The following is a 20,339-nucleotide window of genomic DNA, read 5'->3' on the forward strand; positions in this document are numbered from 1 at the left end:
CAGGGTAAGAGATGCTGCTGGTGAAGATTCAAAGAGGTATGCGACTTAACTGGTTATGTTTGATGCGGTTAAAAAAAAAAAATCCCAGAAATTTAATGCTGGTGGCTAGAAATGGCCTCAGCACTGAATTTCTGGGTTCGCTGCCAACTACAGGAGGTGGCCAGGTTTCTTCCTGTGGTCTGAATATCAGTCCTGATGTGCTCAATCTGGGGAGTAATGCCACTATGGTGGTCCCTGCTGGGCATAAAGAGTATCACTTAGTGATTTTTCAGAGGCTCATAGTTTTTCCAATCCTCCTTGAACATGGGGTGTAAAGGGATTTTAAAAATGAACAAGGTGTCAGGGGAGACAACCTGCACAGCACACCTTTCTGCTGGTCTCACATGTATCATAAATAGGGTTACCAGATTTTCCGTTTGGAAAATCTGGACCCCCCTAGTCCTGCCCCCAGGCCCGCCCAATTCTACCCATCCTCGCCCCTTCATGCCCTAGTCCCACCTCCAATCCCACCCTAGCCCCGCCCCCATCGGGCAGGACGGCATCTATGCATGCGTGGATGCCCTCCTGCCCGACAGTGATTTCTTCTAAGCTTTTCAAAACCCGGACAAAGTGCCGGGTTTTGAAAAGCCACCCGGACCCTTGGACATGTCCTCAAAAGGCGGACATATCCAGGAAAATCCAGACGTCTGATAACCCTAATCATAAATAAAAGATACCTTTCTGCTCATGAAGATGTAGATAACTGGATTATAGGCAGTGCTTGATTTGGCAAAGAAAGACGGAATGATAGCCACTGTCGGAGTAATAAGTTTGCCATAGCCATATGCCACCAGAAGAGAGATCACCGTGTAAGGCATCCAGCAGATGAGAAACGTTGCTATTATTAGAAAGCACATTTTTGCCACTTTCTTCTCATATGATAGAATTTTGATTACTTGGATGGTCTGCAGGTCTTGCACACAATGAAGCTATAGAAAATAGAAAACAAAGAGAAAAATAGCAAATGAAAGGCAGACCCCTTCCAGAAGGTTCTATAGCAGGCAGACTTAAAAGATGTATTGTGCTAAGTCAGGATCCCCAGGAAGAAAACCTACCACTGAGTGAAAATCATTGAAAAAGGTTTATTTATACAAAATTCAAGTAGAGAGGAAGATGCTCTCTTTCAACAGAAAAGGAAAGAAATGAGGGGTGTGAGAGGGGGCTTTCTTTACAGAAAATATTTTCTTGGGGAAACATGTATGTGGCTACCGCTCTATTGGTCTGTTTACTTTGCTCATTTCTTGTTGTTCGAGTCCTTGGAGCTTTGTTATACCTTTCTTAACTGTGAATGTTCTCCCTTGAAAATGTTAATAAAGATTACTAAAAAAAAAAAAAAAAAGGGAGGGGGAAGAAATGACGAGAAGCCTTATAATATGAACTAGTGTATGGAGTTGGAGAAACAACAAGGAGAAATTCATGTTGTGATTTTAAATATTTCAAGGAAGCATGACTGTAGACAAAGAGGTAAACTAAACTAAACTAAACTAAAGCTTAACTTTATATACTGGGTCGTCAACCTAAGGAAGCTCGACTCGGTTTAAACAATTAGATAAAAACTAAAGAAAGTTCACAATGAATTCAGACACAGTTTCTGTTTCCACCACCTCTTCCAGGAGACTGTTCCAAGCATCTACCACCCTTTCTGTAAAAAAAGTATTTCCTCAGATTACTCTGGAGCCTATCACCTCTTAACTTCATCCTATGCCCTCTCATTGCAGAGTTTCCTTTAAAATGAAAGAGACTCAAATCATGCACATTTATATTACATAGGTATTTAAATGTCTCTATCATATCTCCCCTCTCCCACCTTTCCTCCAAAGTATACAGATTGAGATCTTTAAGTCTGTCCCCATATGCCTTATCACGAAGACCACACACCATTTTAGTAGCCTTCCTTCATCCTTTTTATATCTTTTTGAAGGTGCAGCCTCCAGAATTGTACACAATATTCTAAATGAGGTCTCATCATATAGAGGCATCAATATCTAATCTAATCTAATCCTTAGGTTTGTTTACCGCATCATCTCCACGTTCGTAGAGCTCGACGCGGTTTACAATAGGAGAAATAGGAAGGAACTACAACAGAGGGTTAGAGGTAGAAGTGTGAAGAAAATTTACAGTATATATCTCTTTTTTTCCTACTGGTCATACCTCTCCTTATGCAACCTAGCATCCTTCTAGCTTTCGTTGTCACCTTTTCAACCTGTTTGGCTACCTTAAGATCATCACATACAGTTACACCCAAGTCCCGCTCATAAGTTCTTCACCCCCTAAAATGTACTGTTCCCTCGGATTTTTACAGCTCAAATGCATCACCTTGCATTTCTTAGCATTAAATTTTAGCTGACAAATTTCAGACCATTCTTCAAGCTTCGCCTGGTCTTTCTTCATGTTATTCACACCATCCGGCATGTCTACTCTATTGCACATTTTGGTATCATCCGCGAAAAGGCAAATCTTACCCGACAACCCTTCAGCAATATCATTTATAAAAATGTTAAAAAGAACAGGCCCAAGAACAGAACCTTGAGGCACACTGGTTTAGCCAACTAGTCGTGAGATTCAGGACCGTCTACACTGCATAGATCTCTGTCGTAGTTATCTGGATCTGGGTAGTTTTAATTGGCTTTTCACCATACTTAACTGGATAAGTCTGACTGCTAAATATAAACTTAACTGAATAATCTTAACTGGTCACCAGTCTGCCAAATATCTGCACCCAGGTCTTTATTTCCCCCTCTGAGGCCCTGAGACATATGATAGAGGTCTATAAAATACTGATTGGAGAGCAATGGGTAGATATGACTCACTAGGAAGTATACAATGAAGCTACTAAGTAGTAAATTTAAAACAAATCAGAAAAATATTTCTTCACTCAACATGTAATTAAACTCTGGAATTCATTGCCAAAGAATGTGGTAAAAGCAGTTTCCTTAACAGCGTTTAAAAAAAAAAGTTTGTTCTTAATATATCTTGCAGTGGATTTCCTATCAGTAGATGGCTGCAATACTAAGTTAAAATCGCCACCAGTGATAACAGGAGTGTCACCTTCTGATGCCAATAAATCAGCAATTGAGTCAAAGAAGGCAGAATCATCATTATTAGATGCATATAAGTTAATGCTATTCAGTACTTCCCCTTTAACCTGTATTTTTGCCATAATCCACCTTCCTACTGAATCAGTTATAGATGATAACAATCTAAGATCAGGATGTTTCCTCAACCAAATGTAAAAACCCCATTTTTCTTCCCTTCAGCAGAAGAAAAGATTGGCGGAAGAACCCAATTACTAGTCAATTTAGAAGCTTCTTTGGAATTCAAATGAGTTTCTTGTAGTAAGACAATATCAGGTTTTTGTGAGTTAAATAAATGAGAAGTTTGCGTCTTTTAATAGGATTGTGTATTCCTTTCACGTTAAGGCCCAAATTCTGTAACCAGCGCCTAAAGTTAGGCACTATTTCGGAGACGCCCAACTACATAGGCGCCTATCTAAATTGAATAACAAGCTCAATTAAGCTTTTTAATCAGCACTGATTGAAACATAGGCGCCTATCAAGAAAGTGCGATTCTTTAACAAGGCGCCTCTAAAAATGTAGGAGACCTTCAAAAAAATAGGCACTATGCATGTTAGGCGTGGGTGTGGCTACATGTTAGGCGCCTTGTTGCAGAATCACTGCTCTTAGGTGTGCTTATGCGTTCAGCTAGGCGCTTGACTTTTAGTTGTGCCTAGAGCTGGCCTATTTCTTGGGCACCTTCAAAATAGGTTCCGCTCAGCATGATTCATTAAACAGCACCCAATTTTACTTGAATCGCGCTTAACAGTACCTAAGTAGGCGCCTAACTTTTGGGCGCTTCTTATAGAATTTGCCCTTAAGTGACACACAATTAAGTGACATATCTATGTCATTTATCATTATCAAGACTGATTAACCAAACAGTAATATTAAGTAATGTACATCCATGCTGAAAAATGTCCCTTCTTGGACAAAAAAAAAACAAGTAAGAGAGAAAAAACCATAGGTTAGTGAGTAACATGAATGATTACTCAAAAAAGAGCCCACGAGTTATTAAAAGAAATACAGTGGTGCCTCACACAACGAACTTAATCCGTTCCAGGAGCAAGTTTGTTATGTGAAACGTTCGTTGTGTGAAACGCGTTTTCCCATAAGAATACATGTAAAACAAAATAATTCGTTCTGCAGCCCTACATTTCCCTCCCTCCACCTCACCTTATATGCAGAGTTTGCCAGCTTTCTTTTTCACCCAGCCGCACGCTTTCAAAAAGCTGTGCACGCGCAGCTGCTGAAGTTGATCAATGTTCTCCTCTCCGGCAACTTCCGGTTTCCGGTTGCGTCAGAGGAGAAGATTGAACAACAGAGCATGCGCGCATGTGCTGCTCTTTAAAAGTGTGTGGCTGGCCGAAAAAGAAAGCCGGAAAACTCGGCATCTAAGGTAAGGTGGAGGGAGATGATGGAACACTGCATTCAGACAGGAGGGTGCTGCTGTTCCCGGCTCACATTATGAAGCGGCGAGAGTAGTTCCGCCCCCCCCCCCGGGCCCCTCGGGCGACTTCGTTGTGTGAAACAAAGTTCGTTATAGGGAGCAAGACAAAAAGTTCGTTATTCGCAGCGTTCGCTGTACGAGGCGTCCGTTATGCGAGGCACCACTGTAGTTATGTTAACATTGTGTATATAAAATGAAAAACAAAACAAAAACTGCAGACTATGTACCGGATGCAGGCATTGTTTATTATACCGTCAATAAAATGCAGTAAATCTACAACCTTATTACCATCCAAGGGACCCGACATGGTCCTCACGATTGCAAGGCACATCCATTTTTAGCGTCAGATTCACACAGGCATTTGATTCTTTTTCATTGCGGTTTGTTTCAATACCTTATCCACCATGGACCCCTGATGAAGGCGTGTTATCTGAAACACGGACCGTGTCAGGTTTCTTGGTTGGTAATAAGGTTGTAGATTTACTGCATTTTATTGACGGTGTAATAAACAATGCCTGCATCCTGTACATAGTCTGCAGTTTTGGTTTTGGATTTTGTTTTGCTGCTTGGTTCACTGCAGATTTGGTTGGATATTTTTTTTGTGTGGTTTTCGAACATTGTGTATATAACCAATAATAAACTCACTGAAGCACAATCAATAAATAAGACAAAATCCAGTAACAACATTCAGAATATATTAAGTTAAATGAAAATAAAAGCAGCATGGATGATGAATATATGCTACTAGTGATATACACAGCCTTTCCGAATTGCATATGGCTGGTGGTGGCATGTCTGCTTACAATTGGAAAAGTATATATATTTAAAAGATTTAAAGTGCTGCATTTTGGGACATTTGCTATACAAATGTGAAGCACATATTCAAATATGATGAAGATGGCTATGATGAATTAATTTTGTTGTTTGCACTTTGGTAGAATCATCTTTTTAACATTTGTTGAGACTTCCATTTGCAGAGTATGGAAAGGTATGGAGAACTTGGAATACGAGGAATGACTTAAGAGACTGGGATTGTTCTCCCTTGAGAAAAGGAGACTGCGAGGGGATATGATCGAGACTTTCAAAATACTGAAAGGAATAGACAAAATAGATCAGGAAAAAAAATTATTTACAATGTCCAATGTGACACGGACAAGAGGACATGGACTGAAGCTAAGGGGGGACAAGTCCAGGACAAATATCAGGAAGTTCTGCTTCACGCAATGAGTGGTGGACATCTGGAATGCTCTCCCAGAGGAGGTTATTGCGGAATCCACCGTTCTAGGATTTAAAAGCAAACTAGATGCACATCTCCTTGCGAGAGGCATAGAGGGATATGGATGACTAAAATTACGCCAGGTGTACACCTGGCTGGGCCTCCGCGTGTGCGAATTGCCGGACTTGATGGACTGAAGGTCTGATCCAGAGATGGCAGTTCTTATGTTCTTATGAGTATCCAGAAGAGGGACGAGTTGTCCCACATAGAGAAGACTGAGCTACAAAGAAAGAAACTTAACAAGTGCATGATTTCTGGCAAGGACTGTCCATAGCTGACTACTGCAGCCTAACATGGATTGACATAACACAGCAGGACTTTTCTTCATTGGCCACCACAAAAGGACTGAATGCCTAATTTTCTATTACCACCGGGATCATCGGCCTAAAATGGCAGAGTGAAATTCAAAAGACTGGACTTTAAAGTTTTAGTTTGATTTGTTTTGTTTTCTTCGCAACTATGGACTTGATTTAGATTTTTTTAATGGACTTTTAAAGTACTGATGTACTGCTTTATGTGTGTAACTGAGTATGTGCAATAACAAGATAGTGCTAGACCTATTGAAAGCAATATGCATTTACTAGGTGTACCATTTAGAAAGCCTGTATTTTTTTTTCCTGTTTTGAATCTTGAACTGTGCCCTATCTTTCCCCACTTCACGAGACTCTTCCTATGCCCTCTTTGTGGCCCAGTTGGAATGAAGTGCAGTGAAGATACCATCGACTGATGTGGAATGGGGACCATGCCTGATGCCACAGATGCTGCCTCATGACTGAAACCCAACCATATCTCTGATCCAGGGGTGGAGACTTTCTCAATTGGAAAGTAGAATTGCTGAAAATGAGAGCATGAGAGACGAGAGCATCGGAAATTCTAATGTGGTCGCCCAGATTTCAACACCTTGACCTGTGACCATGATCCAGAGTTACCTAGTCTGCACAACTTTTCTTAGGAGGGCATGGAAACAGTCTAGCATGAAGTGAAGAGTTTTGTTAACTTGTTTCTTTAGGTGTGGTCAGCTCATGACAGGATGAAATTATAAGGCCTATTTATATGTACAATAGTAGAACAACAATGTTTATGTGGATTGGATGTTTGAAAAAGGATTTACTTTTTTTTTTTTTTTCTAGTTCAAAATTTTTATTGTAAGTTATGAGCAATACAAAAGAAAACAAGAACACAATCAAGAATGCAGCACTCATAAAGAAACATTACAGATGTTGTAAAGTTGTTAATATGGAGTACTGTACTCTGCCTTAGTGCAGGGGTGATTCATCCCCTGAATCAAATGGGGGAAGCATATGGTGGTAATTGTATTGTGAAGAATATAAGGGGGGAGGGCTATAACTAATATGGCCCCTGTAACCAATATGTATTAGATACACTTTTAGTTAGGGCTCTGAAAGACACTAATATAGCTGAATAATAAAAATCCTGAATAAATAAAAATCACAGCAAAGTATAAACAGAATTCGCAGAGTACATATTTTTTTTCCTTCATAGAGCAAAATATTATGGTTTAATGTCTGAAACAGGATGATGGAGCCATAACATAGCAGGCCCTTGCAAATAAGCTAAACGTCACACTGATATATTTGGTGGGGGAGGTTATTTGACTATACCATGTGGTTACAGAAATGTATTGTTTAGCAAATGAAAGAGTTTCTGGAAAATATATTTTTCTTCCATCAGTTGTTTAGACGGTTTAGAGAGAAAAACACATCTGTTTATAAGAACATAGTTTACTTCCACTTACATAGTTAGTGCAAATATTGATAAGCTGGTAGTTATAGAAAATCATGTGAATGTTTCTCTAAACGAGATTTGCAATAGAGAGCAAGGTCAGTGTGACCTCAGTCCACTTCCTTCTATGGCTGACAGAGGTGAGACAATAGCATGTGATGAGTTAAGTCATTGTTGCTAAGGAACGAAGTAGCCAATAGAATATTGCTAATTGTAAATGGATTGTAATTGGACGATGCACCAACTACGTATGTTTAATAATGAATTAATTAATGATGTCAATAAAATGGCCAGTCACCTGTATTGGGTAAGTCTTTCTGACGTCTCATTATTTTGGGGATGCAGAAACGCTTCTCAAAGCTTTGGCTATTACCTACACTCTTGTGTGGATTTCTTTCTCTGATCTTTCCAGAAATAGAATAAAGAACTGAGGGATATATGGAAGTTTAGGAGGCAGGTAGATAGCCTGAGTAGATGGTTATTTCAACCAAACAGAACACTGTAATCTACCACCAATGCTTGAAGCACACTCCAGCTAAGATACTTAAAATAAGCCGTAAACATTGGTTCAAAAGGAGGCAACATCAATCTAGCAAGAGCTACATTAAGGTCCCAGACTACTAGAGAAGGCTAGAGAGGTTGTTTCACATGAAGAAGGTTTAAGACCAAAAGGATGAGTAGTGAGAGGTTGATGAAAGATCACCATTGAACTGAGATGGAAATTTGATCCCAGAATCAAACAAATGAAACGGATAATCCAAACCCAATGATACTGAAATGGATTGTGAATCATATATGATACTAGAGTTAAATTGATTACAACTCTAACAAACAATCACAACCAACTCTCACCACACGCTGCTTAAACTAGTAAAAAAACATCTATTATGCATTTACTTTGGGGTACAGGTCCCTGAAGTGACCAACTAGCATAAACCATACCAACAAATTACTTAAGGAAGCTCTAATGGTCAATTAATAATTTGAAATAGCAATACCCAAACTAACCACAACTACTATGTTTCCCCAAAAATAAGACCTATCCTGAAAATAAGCCCTAGTTGCCAGCAGCAGCAGCACTCCCCCCCCCCTTGACCCTTTCATCTCTTCCACCCATCTAAACCCCGACCATGAGACTAAAATACAGTATCTTATAACAAACCGCATCATCGGCAGCACAGGTCCCATTGCGGCTTTCTCATGCCTGGGCGTTCCTCTGTCGCGCTGTTCCTTCAGGAACAGGCCAGATCTCCCACCATGTTATTTACGGTTTCACCATATTCATGATGGTTTTTAATAGAAAACAGCGAATAACATATGAAAAACTTATTTGCGGTTTTTCTGTATTTGCGGGTCTGTTAATCCCCTATCACAGCGAATACGGAGGGAGAAGTAAATGAAGAAAGGAAGAAAGCAATTAATGTAAATACTAAATCTCCAACTATAAGGAGACAATGAAATAATAATATTACCTGAGACATATCTCTTTAAATAATTTGCTTCTTGCTCTAACCTAAAATTCTATACAAATGTGTATATAATCTAACTCTTTAATAACACCAAGACTCTAAAAATGAAAAACCCAAACTGTATATATGTATAGTTTACCAGAGCCTTACAGATGCAGTATGAGAAGAACAATAGGAACCTTCCAGATGTTATAATGTTACTCCAACAAGCTCCCCTCTCTACGACACTAAAACAACAAACTAATCTACCTATAATATGCGATATCCTGAATAGCCAATTAGCTTTCAAGGGTTCCCATATTTATGACAATGATTATGATCAAAATGTACAATAGTAACATGTCACACAACCATATTCTACCAAATACTAATCAACATACAAATACTTCCAATTGCACAGAAGGATATTGCTGAATGATAACAGCCACAGAAGCTATAATATATAGAATAGGATTGTTGCATGCATGCATGCATGAATTGTTTGGTCTAGAACAATATGCAGTATGCCGTTTCATTTAATAATTGAAAGTGTAGTCACTGATAACCAAATCCTGGGCTAAGTTACAAAACATTATGCAATATTTCAACCTTGCAGATCCTTGGAGAATTTCTATTCAGCTAAATATTTTGGACTATTTCAGGTTTAAATTAAGAAGTCAGACATATCACATTTATATTTATAATTTATATTGATGAATATCATTAATAAGTACATCCATGCTGTTAGTTATGGGGCTCATAATTTAAAAAAAAACATCTAAAAAGTGGCCTAAATGGATACTTGGACGATCAAAAAGTCTGATCGTCCAAGTATCCATAATCAAAGCTGGTTTTAGACATATCTAAAACCAGCTTAGGCCTTTCCCCTGCCTCTAAAAGCATAGAGCCAAAAAAGGCGTTTTTAGAGGAGGGGAAAGGGCGGGCGGTGGGCGAGAAGTGGGCCGACCTAGACCTAGGCGTACAGCAGGTATAACCAAAACTTTAGGCAGGTTACCTAGTCGGCACTTATACGTTTTGACTTACACCAAGTCAAAACAGGTATAAGTGCTGAAAAAGGGGCCGCTGAGCTGATCGCTGCAGCTTAGCGGCCCCAGCAACCTGCCTATCGCTGCAGGAGAGATGGCTCATCTCTCCTGCTGCGATGGTGATCGCCCACCCCCCTTCAAACCGCGGCACTTCTGGGTGAGCATCGTGGCAGGGCATTTCCCTTACCGGCGATCCTCACGCATGTGGGCCGGGTTGGACACATGTGCCTAAGACCCCGCCCACAGGAGGGGCCTAAGCCTACTGGGCCTATTCTGGTTGGCCCAGGTGTCTCAGGCCCCACCTGTGGGCGGGATTTGAGCCGCCTGGGCCAATCAGACCTTAAGGCCAGCCATTCAACGATGGCTGGCCTGTCGGATGGATGGGCTTGATTTTGAAGGTACAGGGAGGGGGGTGGGGGGATCGCAGGTTGGCGGGGGAGTGATCGGGGGTTCGGGGGGCCCTTGCGTCGAGGGCAGGAGGGCTTGAGCTCCCTCCTGCTCGATCATGTTGAGGGGTTCAGGGGTGCCAGGGCAGGAGGGCTTGGGCTCCTTCCTGACCCAATAGTGTCAGGGGGTTCGGGTTTCACCTGGGCAGGAGGGCTTGGGCTCCCTCCTGCCCGAATCATTGTAGGTGGGGGGGGGGGATTCTGTAACCGGTGTTGTTTTTGACTGACACCGTTTACAGAATCCAGCTTTTAGGCGAAGGACTGGCTCCTCCTTCATCTAAAAGCTCTTGTTTTGGGCGTTTGGGAGTTAGGCTTTTTTTAGGTTGATTATATGGTGTTAGTGTAGACGTAGTGGTGGTCTGGGCGTTTAAACAGCTGAACATCTACTACGAACTGGCAAGACTCAAGGTGAACAAAGCCATAGGACCAGACAATCTACACCCCAGGGTGCTCAGTGAGCTGCGTGATGTCCTGGCAGAACCGCTATCAGGACTCTTCAATCTCTCCCTAAGTTCGGGGAGAGTCCCCATAGACTGGAAAACAGCTAACGTTCACTGCACAAAAAGGGTTGCAGGGCAGAGGCTGCAAACTACAGACCGTTAAGTCTCACATCAATAGTATGCAAACTCATGGAAACACTAATCAAACGTAAATTAGACGCAATCTTGGATGAGGAGAATCTACGGGATCCCAGTCAACACGGATTCACCAAGGGTAGGTCCTGCCAATCCAATCTCATCAGCTTCTTTGACTGGGTAACAAAACAGTTAGACTTGGGAGAATCCGTGGACGTAGCATACCTAGACTTCAGCAAAGTTTTCGATAGTGTCCCGCATCGCAGGCTGTTGAACAAGATGAAATCAATGGGGCTGGGAGAAACACTAACTACATGGGTCAATGACTGGCTGAGTGGCAGACTTCAGAGGGTGGTAGTTAACGGTACCCTCTCAGTGAAGTACCGCAGGGCTCAGTCTTGGGCCTGATCCTTTTCAACATATTCATAGGTGACCTAACTCAGGGGCTTCAAAGTAAGGTAACGTTATTCGCTGACGACGCCAAACTATGCAATATAGTGAGAGATAGCAATTCACCCGATAGTATGACACAGGACCTACATTTGTTGGAGCTTTGGTCCTCGACCTGGCAGCTGGGCTTCAACGCTAAGAAATGCAAGATCATGCACCTCGGCAGCAGAAATACGTGCAGAACTTACACATTGAATGGTGAGACCTTAGCTAGAACTTCAACAGAACGAAACTTGGGAGTGATCATTAGCGCAGACATATAAACTGCTGATCATGTGGAGAAGGCTTCATCTAAGGCAAAACAGTTGTTAGGTTGCATCCGCAGGAGTTTCATCAGCCAGAAGCCTGAAGTCATAATTCCATTATACAGAACCATGGTGAGACCTCATTTGGAATACTGTGTGCAATTCTGGAGGCCACACTACCGAAAAGATGTGCTGAGAGTAGAGTCGGTGCAATGGATGGCCACCAGGATGGTCCCGGAGCTCAAGGATCTATCGTACGAGGAAAGGCTGAAAAATTTGCGACTGTACTCACTCGAGGAACGTAGGGAGAGAGGAGACATGATCGAGACATTTAAGTATATTACCGGCCGTATCGAGATTGAAGAAGAGATTCTCTTTCTCAAAGGACCCTCAGCCACAAGAGGACATCCGCTCAAACTCAGGGGCGGGAAATTTCATGGCGATACCAAGAAATATTTCTTCACCGAGAGAGTGGTTGATCCTTGGAACGAGCTCCAGGTGCAGGTGATCGAGGCAAATAGCGTGCAAGAATTTAAGAGCAAATGGGATGCCCATGTGGGATCCCTTAGAGGGTTAAGCCAAGAGAACCTGTCACCAGGAGTGGGATCCCTAGGATAGTAGACTTGGGGGTGGGTCAGTAGAGTGGGCAGACCTGATGGGCTATGGCCCTTATCTGCCGTCATCTTCTATGTTTCTATGTTTCTAATGTAGAGGCAGGCCATTATAAAAAAAACCTCCTTTTGGACTTTTTTTTTATAATGGACATTTTCCCTGCTTCTACTTTCAACGTTTAAGGCCTTAGGCCACAAGGGGACTTAGACGTTTTTGTTTTTTTTTATTATGCCCCTCTATATGTTGATTATTGCACTACCATCATTTGTGCATTGTTTAATGGTATTATTATATTTTTTATTGTTTAATGTGACTTATTATATGGGACAAATGTTAGTCCCTATATTATATAATCTGTTATAATTTGTTTATATTCATAAATATATAATAATAAAAACTTATTGAACTTAAAAAAAAGTGAATAATTTTTAAAAATAGAAAAGTCTACAATCCATAAGATGAACTTGGCAAAAGGCAATTGTTTATTTCTAGGATAAGCAGCATAAAATCCATTTAACTCTTTGGGGTCTCACCATGTATTTGTGACCTGGATTAGCCACTGTTTGAAACAGGATTTTATGTGGAAAAAAATGCCAATCCCTGGCCAAGTTGCATGTACACCCAATATACAAAATAACCCCCTCTTTTACGAACGCATAGCACAGATTTTAGCACTGGCAGAGGCGGTAACTACTCCGACGCTCATAGAAATTCTATGAGCGTCGGAGCAGTTACCGCCGCTGCCGGCACTAAAACCGCATTTGTAAAAGAGGGGGTAAATTTGCAATTTGGTCTCCAGGTTTTGACAATCAAGTTAAATAAATATTTTTTTTAATTTGACAAAACCGATGGGATGGAAAAACTGAAAACTCGCTGGACTAAGGGCTCCTTTTACGGAGCCTCGTTAGCGGCTTTATCGCACGCAGCTTTTTAGTGTGCGCTAACCCCTGCGCTAGCCAAAAAACTACTGCCTACTCAAGAGGAGGCGGTAGCGGCTAGTGCGGCTGGCAAATTAGCGCACGCTATTATGCGCGTTAAACCACTAATGCGGCTTTGTAAAAGGAGCCCTAAGTGTATATCCCTCAATGGAGACTATGTTGAGAAATTTATCTGGGTTTTAAAAAATATCTGTTGATTTTATTACTGAACTTTTCAAACCACCCTAGTATAGAGCATAGCTATCTTTTTTTATTACATCTATTATAATTAGCTGCATTCATTCTGATTGTATCACTTATTTTTTGTTGACCTATGAAAAAAGACATGTTGTATTTGAATCATACTTATTGTAATCCGCTTTGAGCTGATCATTAAGTGGAATAAAAAATGTTCTGGTTAGATTAGATGGAATTCTCTCTTTACCACCAAAATCAACAAATACGACAATGGAGTCTTCACATATAATTCTTGAAGCCAAACATTTACTAAAAACTTACCAATCGAATTGCATACAAAATGTGACCGTAACAGTAGGCTATGATAACCACGGGCACTGCTTGGCAGCTAAGAAAAAAGAGGAGCACAAATGAGACATCATTGGGATCTCTTGACCTCCAGTCCACCGAGCACCCGAGTCCATGTATTTCGAGGGTGTATCGGTTCCAGCCTACTAGGGGTGCGCCTGTCCAAGCTAATGAGTAGAGCCAGATGTAGGTTATCGCCCGCCAAGACCAAGAGAAGTCAATTACTTTAGCATGAACAACTCGAATGTAGCGCTCATATGCAAGAACGGCCAGTGTCATGATAGAGACAATCCCTGCAAGAAAAAAAAGTAGAGAAATGTAATTAAAAACACCAAAGTATAAGTCTCCAGATCAGTTGCATCTTCTTTTTACTGCAACAGGGTCAGAACCATAAAGAACAGCAACCACAAAGACTCATGCAAGTTACTGCTAGCTCCCTCCTACACAACAACAGGAAGTTGAAGATGTGACTCTGTGGCTTAAATGAGCCGGGTTGGGGGGGGGGGCAGCCTATTAAAAATGGACAGGTATTTTGGTGAAATAAGCAAACATGAAATAAAAAACCACTATGCTTTCTTGCCTTGCCAGGATTTACTAGTTAGAACATTTTGTCAGAAAAGGCCTAATCTAAGAGCAGGTGAGAATGTTTATGAGTGGATATACTGAATATAAAACTAAAAGTGGATAAACCAGAATACAATAAACCAGAGAGACAAAGGAAAAAAACCCTTAAACATATTGGTTTGGAAAAACCACATGTGCTGTTTGAAGAGAAACACGACAAGCAGCACGAATGCATCTGAGGGCATTAGATTGATTGATAAGCTCTGTTGTAGGCCAAAGAAAATTCACACCAGATGCCAAAGCTTAAGTTTCAGAGAGGTCCATTGTTCAAATGTGTGTCCAGTCCAGTCGAGGGGGATCCCCAAGGGATTTATAGGCAGAGAGGGTTTGGCTGCCTTTATATGGGGTCTTTCAAAAAAACCATTCAAAGACTCTGAATCATCCAAAATTCGGCAATCCAACAGATCTTTGGGCTAAAAAGATGGGAACACATAACTCCCTACTACCAAAATCTCCACTGGCTGCCCCTGGAAGCAAGAGTGCTGTTCAAATTTGCCTGTCTCTGTTTCAAATCCATCCTTGGTTCAGCCCCCATGTACTTGGTTCCCCATTTTATCTTAGATTGTCAATCCAGACCCACACGCAGAGTTCATCTGTTTAACAATCCAACACTAAATGCCTGCCGTTACAAAAGATACCTGAACAGAACACTTGCTTCCAAGCAGGTCAACTGAACAATTGGCTGGATAATATTATCTCGCATTCCTCATCCTATCTAAATTTCAGAAAATTAGTAAAAACAAACCTGTTTAACTGATTTGTAACCTAAGACCCCTTATGCCCTACCTCTTATTTCCCAAGATCTCTTATGCCTTACCTGCTCACCTATATATATTATACCTATATATTAAACCTGTATCCTGCTCACCTATATAAATTGTACCTATATTTGCTGATTGTACCTATATTCGCTGATTGTCCAGCCCTTCTTTGTTGTAAACCGCCTCGAACTACTACGGCTTTGGCGGTATATAAGAATAAAATTATTATTATTATTATTATTTTGAGATACAGAACTGCACAGCCCTGATTTTGCATCATGAAACACTAATTGGATACACATGCGTACTACATGCAGAATTAAGTTTAGTACATTTTAGTAAGCCATTACAATTATAGATTAAGTGCTTACATATGTAGCTTCATTTAGCGACTGTAGATTAGAATATATCTACTTTAAAAATGTATTAAAGGACATAGATAGGCAAAATCGAAGTTTTGTGGAAGTTTGGGGAGTGGGGTAACCCATCCTCCTTTTTGTTCTTACTGTGAAGCAAAGAACCTCAGTGCACACTTGGAATAGCATGTGTCAGAGACGCAGATTGACTCTTAAGAGACACAGAAAGGATTTTAAAGATTTTGTGAGTATAATCCAATATTTTTGTATTTTTCTTTATAAATCTTGTAAGCTAGTATTAGAATGAAACGTTTTAGGAATTCTTTTGTAAACAGGGGAAAACATGCCCCCATGTGAATGTATAGAAGCAAGCCTTATATGGAATCAAATTTTTTTGACCAACTACATGCAAGTAACAGAATGTCGTCATATTAAGTGTATATAAATGAGCAAACCAGAATAGTGATTTGAGTCTGTATTTCGGAATGCTATCTTTATGCGTCTGATTGTGACGTGGCTCCATTGTACAAATGCCTTTTGAATCAAGATTTCTGTTAATTCTAATAAACAATATTTGATTGGAAATATTTGCACCTAAGGGTGAGGTTAGCGCATTATGCTGCTTAAAGTCTATGTCAGAAGTGGTGGGACTGGGCTGCATTTTGTTTTGTTTCTCACCCAGCCACTCACAGCAGTAAATCTCCTAGTCCCCCTTTACAACTAGCTTCTCCTCTAGCCCCTTAGCATCTCCTTTACCAGCAGCTCTCTCACACCCCTCATGGGTCCCCTAGCCCTCTCTCCATCCTTCCTTTCTTTTAGCTCCTCATTACTTTTCCTAGTGCCTCTCTCAGCCATTCTTCCTCACTCAATGGCAGACCAAAGGTAGGAAACCCTTTGGCCTATTCTGTTGCTTTTCTCTGTTCCCCCATTAGCACATTGGTTAGATATTCCTTAGCCAGACATTAGGTTATCCTGGAGGTAGGAGCAGTAGCTTAGGACAGTGTTTTCCAAGTTAGTCCTGTAGTACTGGCTGGATAACGAATGTCTATCCAATGAGCTGCATCAAAAAACAGGAAAGAAGACGGATGTCTCCTAACTGCCATGTTTCCCAGTTTGGTCCTGTAGTACACCCTTGCCAGTCAGGTTTTCAGGATATCCACAATGAATATGTATAGAAGAGATTTGTATACAATGGAGGTAGTGTTTGCAAATCAATCTCTTGGATATTCATTATGGATATCCTGAAACCTTGACTGGCAAGGGGGTATTACAGGACCAAACTGGGAAACATGGCTTAGGAGACATCAGTCTTCTTTCCTGCTTTTTGCTGCAGTTCATTGGTTAGACATTTGTTATCCAGCCAATAGGTTGTGGGGGGTCAAGAGCAGTAGTAGCCACTAGTCTTCCTTCTTGCTTTCCACTGCAGCTCAATATTCTGAAGCTTTCAGCTCTGGTGCTGGGATAGTGCAGGAAAGAATTTATTGGGGTCCACAGCACACTCAGAGTTAGTGTCTAGAGGCTATATTGAGCCAATTAATTTCTTGGTGTGATTAGGCATGGGTTAGAAGCTCCTTTATTGCAATAAAATCATTGTTTAGGTACAGAATGTCAAATTTTGTCCACAGTTGACTTCGTTAGACTCAAATACAATAAAGCAAGTCCATATCTGATATACAGCCAACAAACTTGTTGGTAAGAGACAGTTATTGCAGATGCATAAACAAGAATTACACAAATGAGTCAGAACAAGTCCTCAATACATTGCATAACCCTAACAATGTCAAACTGGTGCGTGGAGAATCCTTCACACCCATCAACTCCTGGACAGTTGGCAATTATGTGTGTTCAATATTTCCTGCCAGGCAAAATGTATTGCTACAGACAGGAGCTCAATAAATCGTGTCAGAGATAAATAGCTTTTCTATTCTTCCTTATTGAAGTGAGAATATGCAGTAAACAGTACCATACAGGACTTTCCTCAGATAAATATAAAATAGAATTATATGATTCCTCTCTTTGTACAGTTTCACATATGTGTATGTAAACTAGCACAATATGAACCCTGGACATAATAGAAAAAAGGTACAATCTGCTAGCAATCACAGTGCCAGGCTTACTGGGGGTCAAAAGAAAGAAAAACACTGGGATGGTCTTTTTAAGGGTTTTAATCTACTACAGATATAAGCAGTGAAGCTCTTTTTTGCATTGTACACTGAGGAAAGAATCAGGGGACCTCCAGGTCAGGACATCCTCAGTCCCCCAGTATTTTACAAAAGGTTCTGTCAAATACTTGAATACCTGAATGTAAACCATGTGCGGCTATAAGTGGTATATAAATACTAAAATAAAATAAATAAATTCAGAGACTAAAACTAGGTTCCCGCCATAGTGTTCCTATAATTGGCAGCACTTACATTTTGGAAGTTATAAATTTGCCATTTCCACTTATAAGTGCCATTGGAGGCCATTGATACGGGTCTTTGGGACCCTTTTACAAAGCCATGGTAATGAGTCCTGGCACAGCAAATGCAATGCTACCATAAGAATTCAATGGGCTGTGCCGCATTTGCCACACTGGAACTTGCTACTGCAATTTTGTAAAAGGGGCCCTTTATGTCTACGTATACTGGCCGATATTCAGCCAGCAGCGGACCAGATACTAATTATAGAAACATTATTCCAGAAAATGAGAGAAGATTCCAAATATCATATAAAAAATGAAAGAAATCTTTTGCATAAGGAAAGTATTCATTTTAGTCCAGATCTCAGGATTGCACTAGAAAACCAAATTTGAGATCAGGAAATAAAATTAAAGGAAAAATGTAATTTAACAACAGTCAGGCTTTATACTTAAATCATACTACTCTTATTTCTCCAAAAACCCAGAAAAAATCATCTGAAGAACAGATTTGTCCAATAGAAAAGTGTCTAAGGGGGAAATTCATCAAGGGGCACTAACCAATTTAGCGCATGCTAACCATGTTACTGCACGCTAAATGCCAAGACACCCATTAAACTCCTATGGGTGCCTTAGCATTTAATACGTGATAATGCAGTTAGGGCTAGATTCACAAACCTGCCTGATCATGACCGATCTGTGTCCGATCCGGGCAGGTCCGATGGATTCTGCAACTAAAAAATATTCAAATGGGGGCAATCGGAAGAACGGCCCCATCCGCCGACATGGATCGCTAGTGCATGCGTTTGTATTCGTGTTCGTTTTTTTTGGGGGGGAGGGGGCCTCGACTCTCCTGCAAAGTTGTCTTGAAGAGCGATCCCCGGCGGCAGCAGCTTCTTAAAGCTAACACACAATGGTTCTGACTCTCCTGCTTTCTGCCGCCTTCCCTGCAGTGCGAGCCCGCAGGTTTAAAGGGGGGCTGCACTGCGCATCTTGGGTTGATCGGCCAGCCCAGTCGGTTTGCAAATGTGTTTTGTAAATCGGGTCCCTGCCTACTTTGCATGCCTTTCCCCTCATTTGAATGTGCGGTTCGGAATCAGATCGGCAGAGAGGTAGGTGAATCGGGCCAGATTAAAATCGGGTCGCAAACCGATCAGTACATGATCGGTTTGCTTTGTGAATCTAGCCCTTAATTCTCTTTGATGAATTCCCCCCTATGTGGTTATGTTAATCAGGTTTTCTATTACGCTTTAACTATTCAGTTAGGATCTGTGAAAGTATATCTGTTATTTCCATAAGTGATCAGACACTTGGCATGTAAATCTAAGGAAAAAGATAGCTCCCACAGCTAAAGCTTTTGGCTTCCGCCGTAGGGATTGTTTCCTACGAAGTGGTTTATCTGGCCACATCTGGAAATATGTTTGTTGACCAGAACAGGGAACATTCTTCTTAAAAAATATAATTTTAAGATAAAGTGTTTTTCTCTAACTCGGGCCCTCTTTTACTAATCCACGGTAGAGGTTTCTACCGTGGCCCAGAGCACTAAATGCTCTGATGCTGCTCTGATGCTCATAGGAATTCTATGAGAACAGAATTGGAGCATTTAGTGTTCTGGGACGCAGTAGAAACCTCTAGTAAAAAGGAGGGGGAAGGGTCAGCAAAAGAGTGTCTCATTTGTTAAGTCCTGAGATGATTCCAAGAATTGGGATACAGCTAACTACACTCCTCCCTCCGTATTTTAAGTGGCTACGGGTGAAACATAGCCGCAAATACAGAAAAACCGCAAATAACTTTCTCATATGTTATTCGTGGTTTTCTGTTAAAAACCCTCGAGAATATAATAAAACTGTGAATAACATATGAGAAAGTTATTCGCCTTCTTTCCCCGCCTGCCCGGGTTTCTCCTTAACCCTGGCCCCGTCTACAGAGTAGGGGAGAGAGAGACGCCCACCGCAAACTCCCGTTGCGTTGCTCCAACCCCTCTCACCCACCAAGTCACTGCTCTTACCTCCGGGTCCCCCTCGCGCACGGCCCATGTCCTCTCCTCAGAGCCACGGACCCAAATTACAGCGGTGCTCATGTGACGGTCTCAGCCAATGGTTGGGCGGCATTCCAGTCCTCGCCGTGGCAACAGGAGCTTGAAGGGGGTGGCAGCTGCCACTGCCTGGCTTACAAAGGTCCCAGTGGAAGTGAGCCGCGGTTGCACTTGGCCAGGTGGAAATGAGGCTTTAGCCCACCTCTTTGCAATGGCAGGTATGCAAGGTTGTTCCCTTCCCTCTTTGCACCCCTTTACTTGATTTACTTATACAGAAAAAAAATAGGTGTTGGTGACAGTTATATAAATTGGCCATGGA

At 41.2% G+C, this 20,339-nt stretch overlaps 1 protein-coding gene across 1 annotated transcript in view; it reads right to left on the minus strand.

Moving 5' to 3' along the window:
* Positions 1-20,339, minus strand: part of OPN3 (opsin 3) — a 52,151-nt gene that overhangs the window by 13,359 nt on the left and 18,453 nt on the right. The window contains exons 2-3 of the mRNA XM_033935518.1: positions 13,820-14,139; positions 717-968 (exon numbers count right to left, since the gene is read on the minus strand). Of these exons, the coding sequence (XP_033791409.1) occupies positions 717-968; positions 13,820-14,139 (572 nt within the window). The remainder of the gene's footprint in view (positions 1-716; positions 969-13,819; positions 14,140-20,339) is intronic.

Source organism: Geotrypetes seraphini, chromosome 3 (genome assembly GCF_902459505.1).
Source record: "Geotrypetes seraphini chromosome 3, aGeoSer1.1, whole genome shotgun sequence".
In the NCBI taxonomy this organism is placed as follows: domain Eukaryota; kingdom Metazoa; phylum Chordata; class Amphibia; order Gymnophiona; family Dermophiidae; genus Geotrypetes; species Geotrypetes seraphini.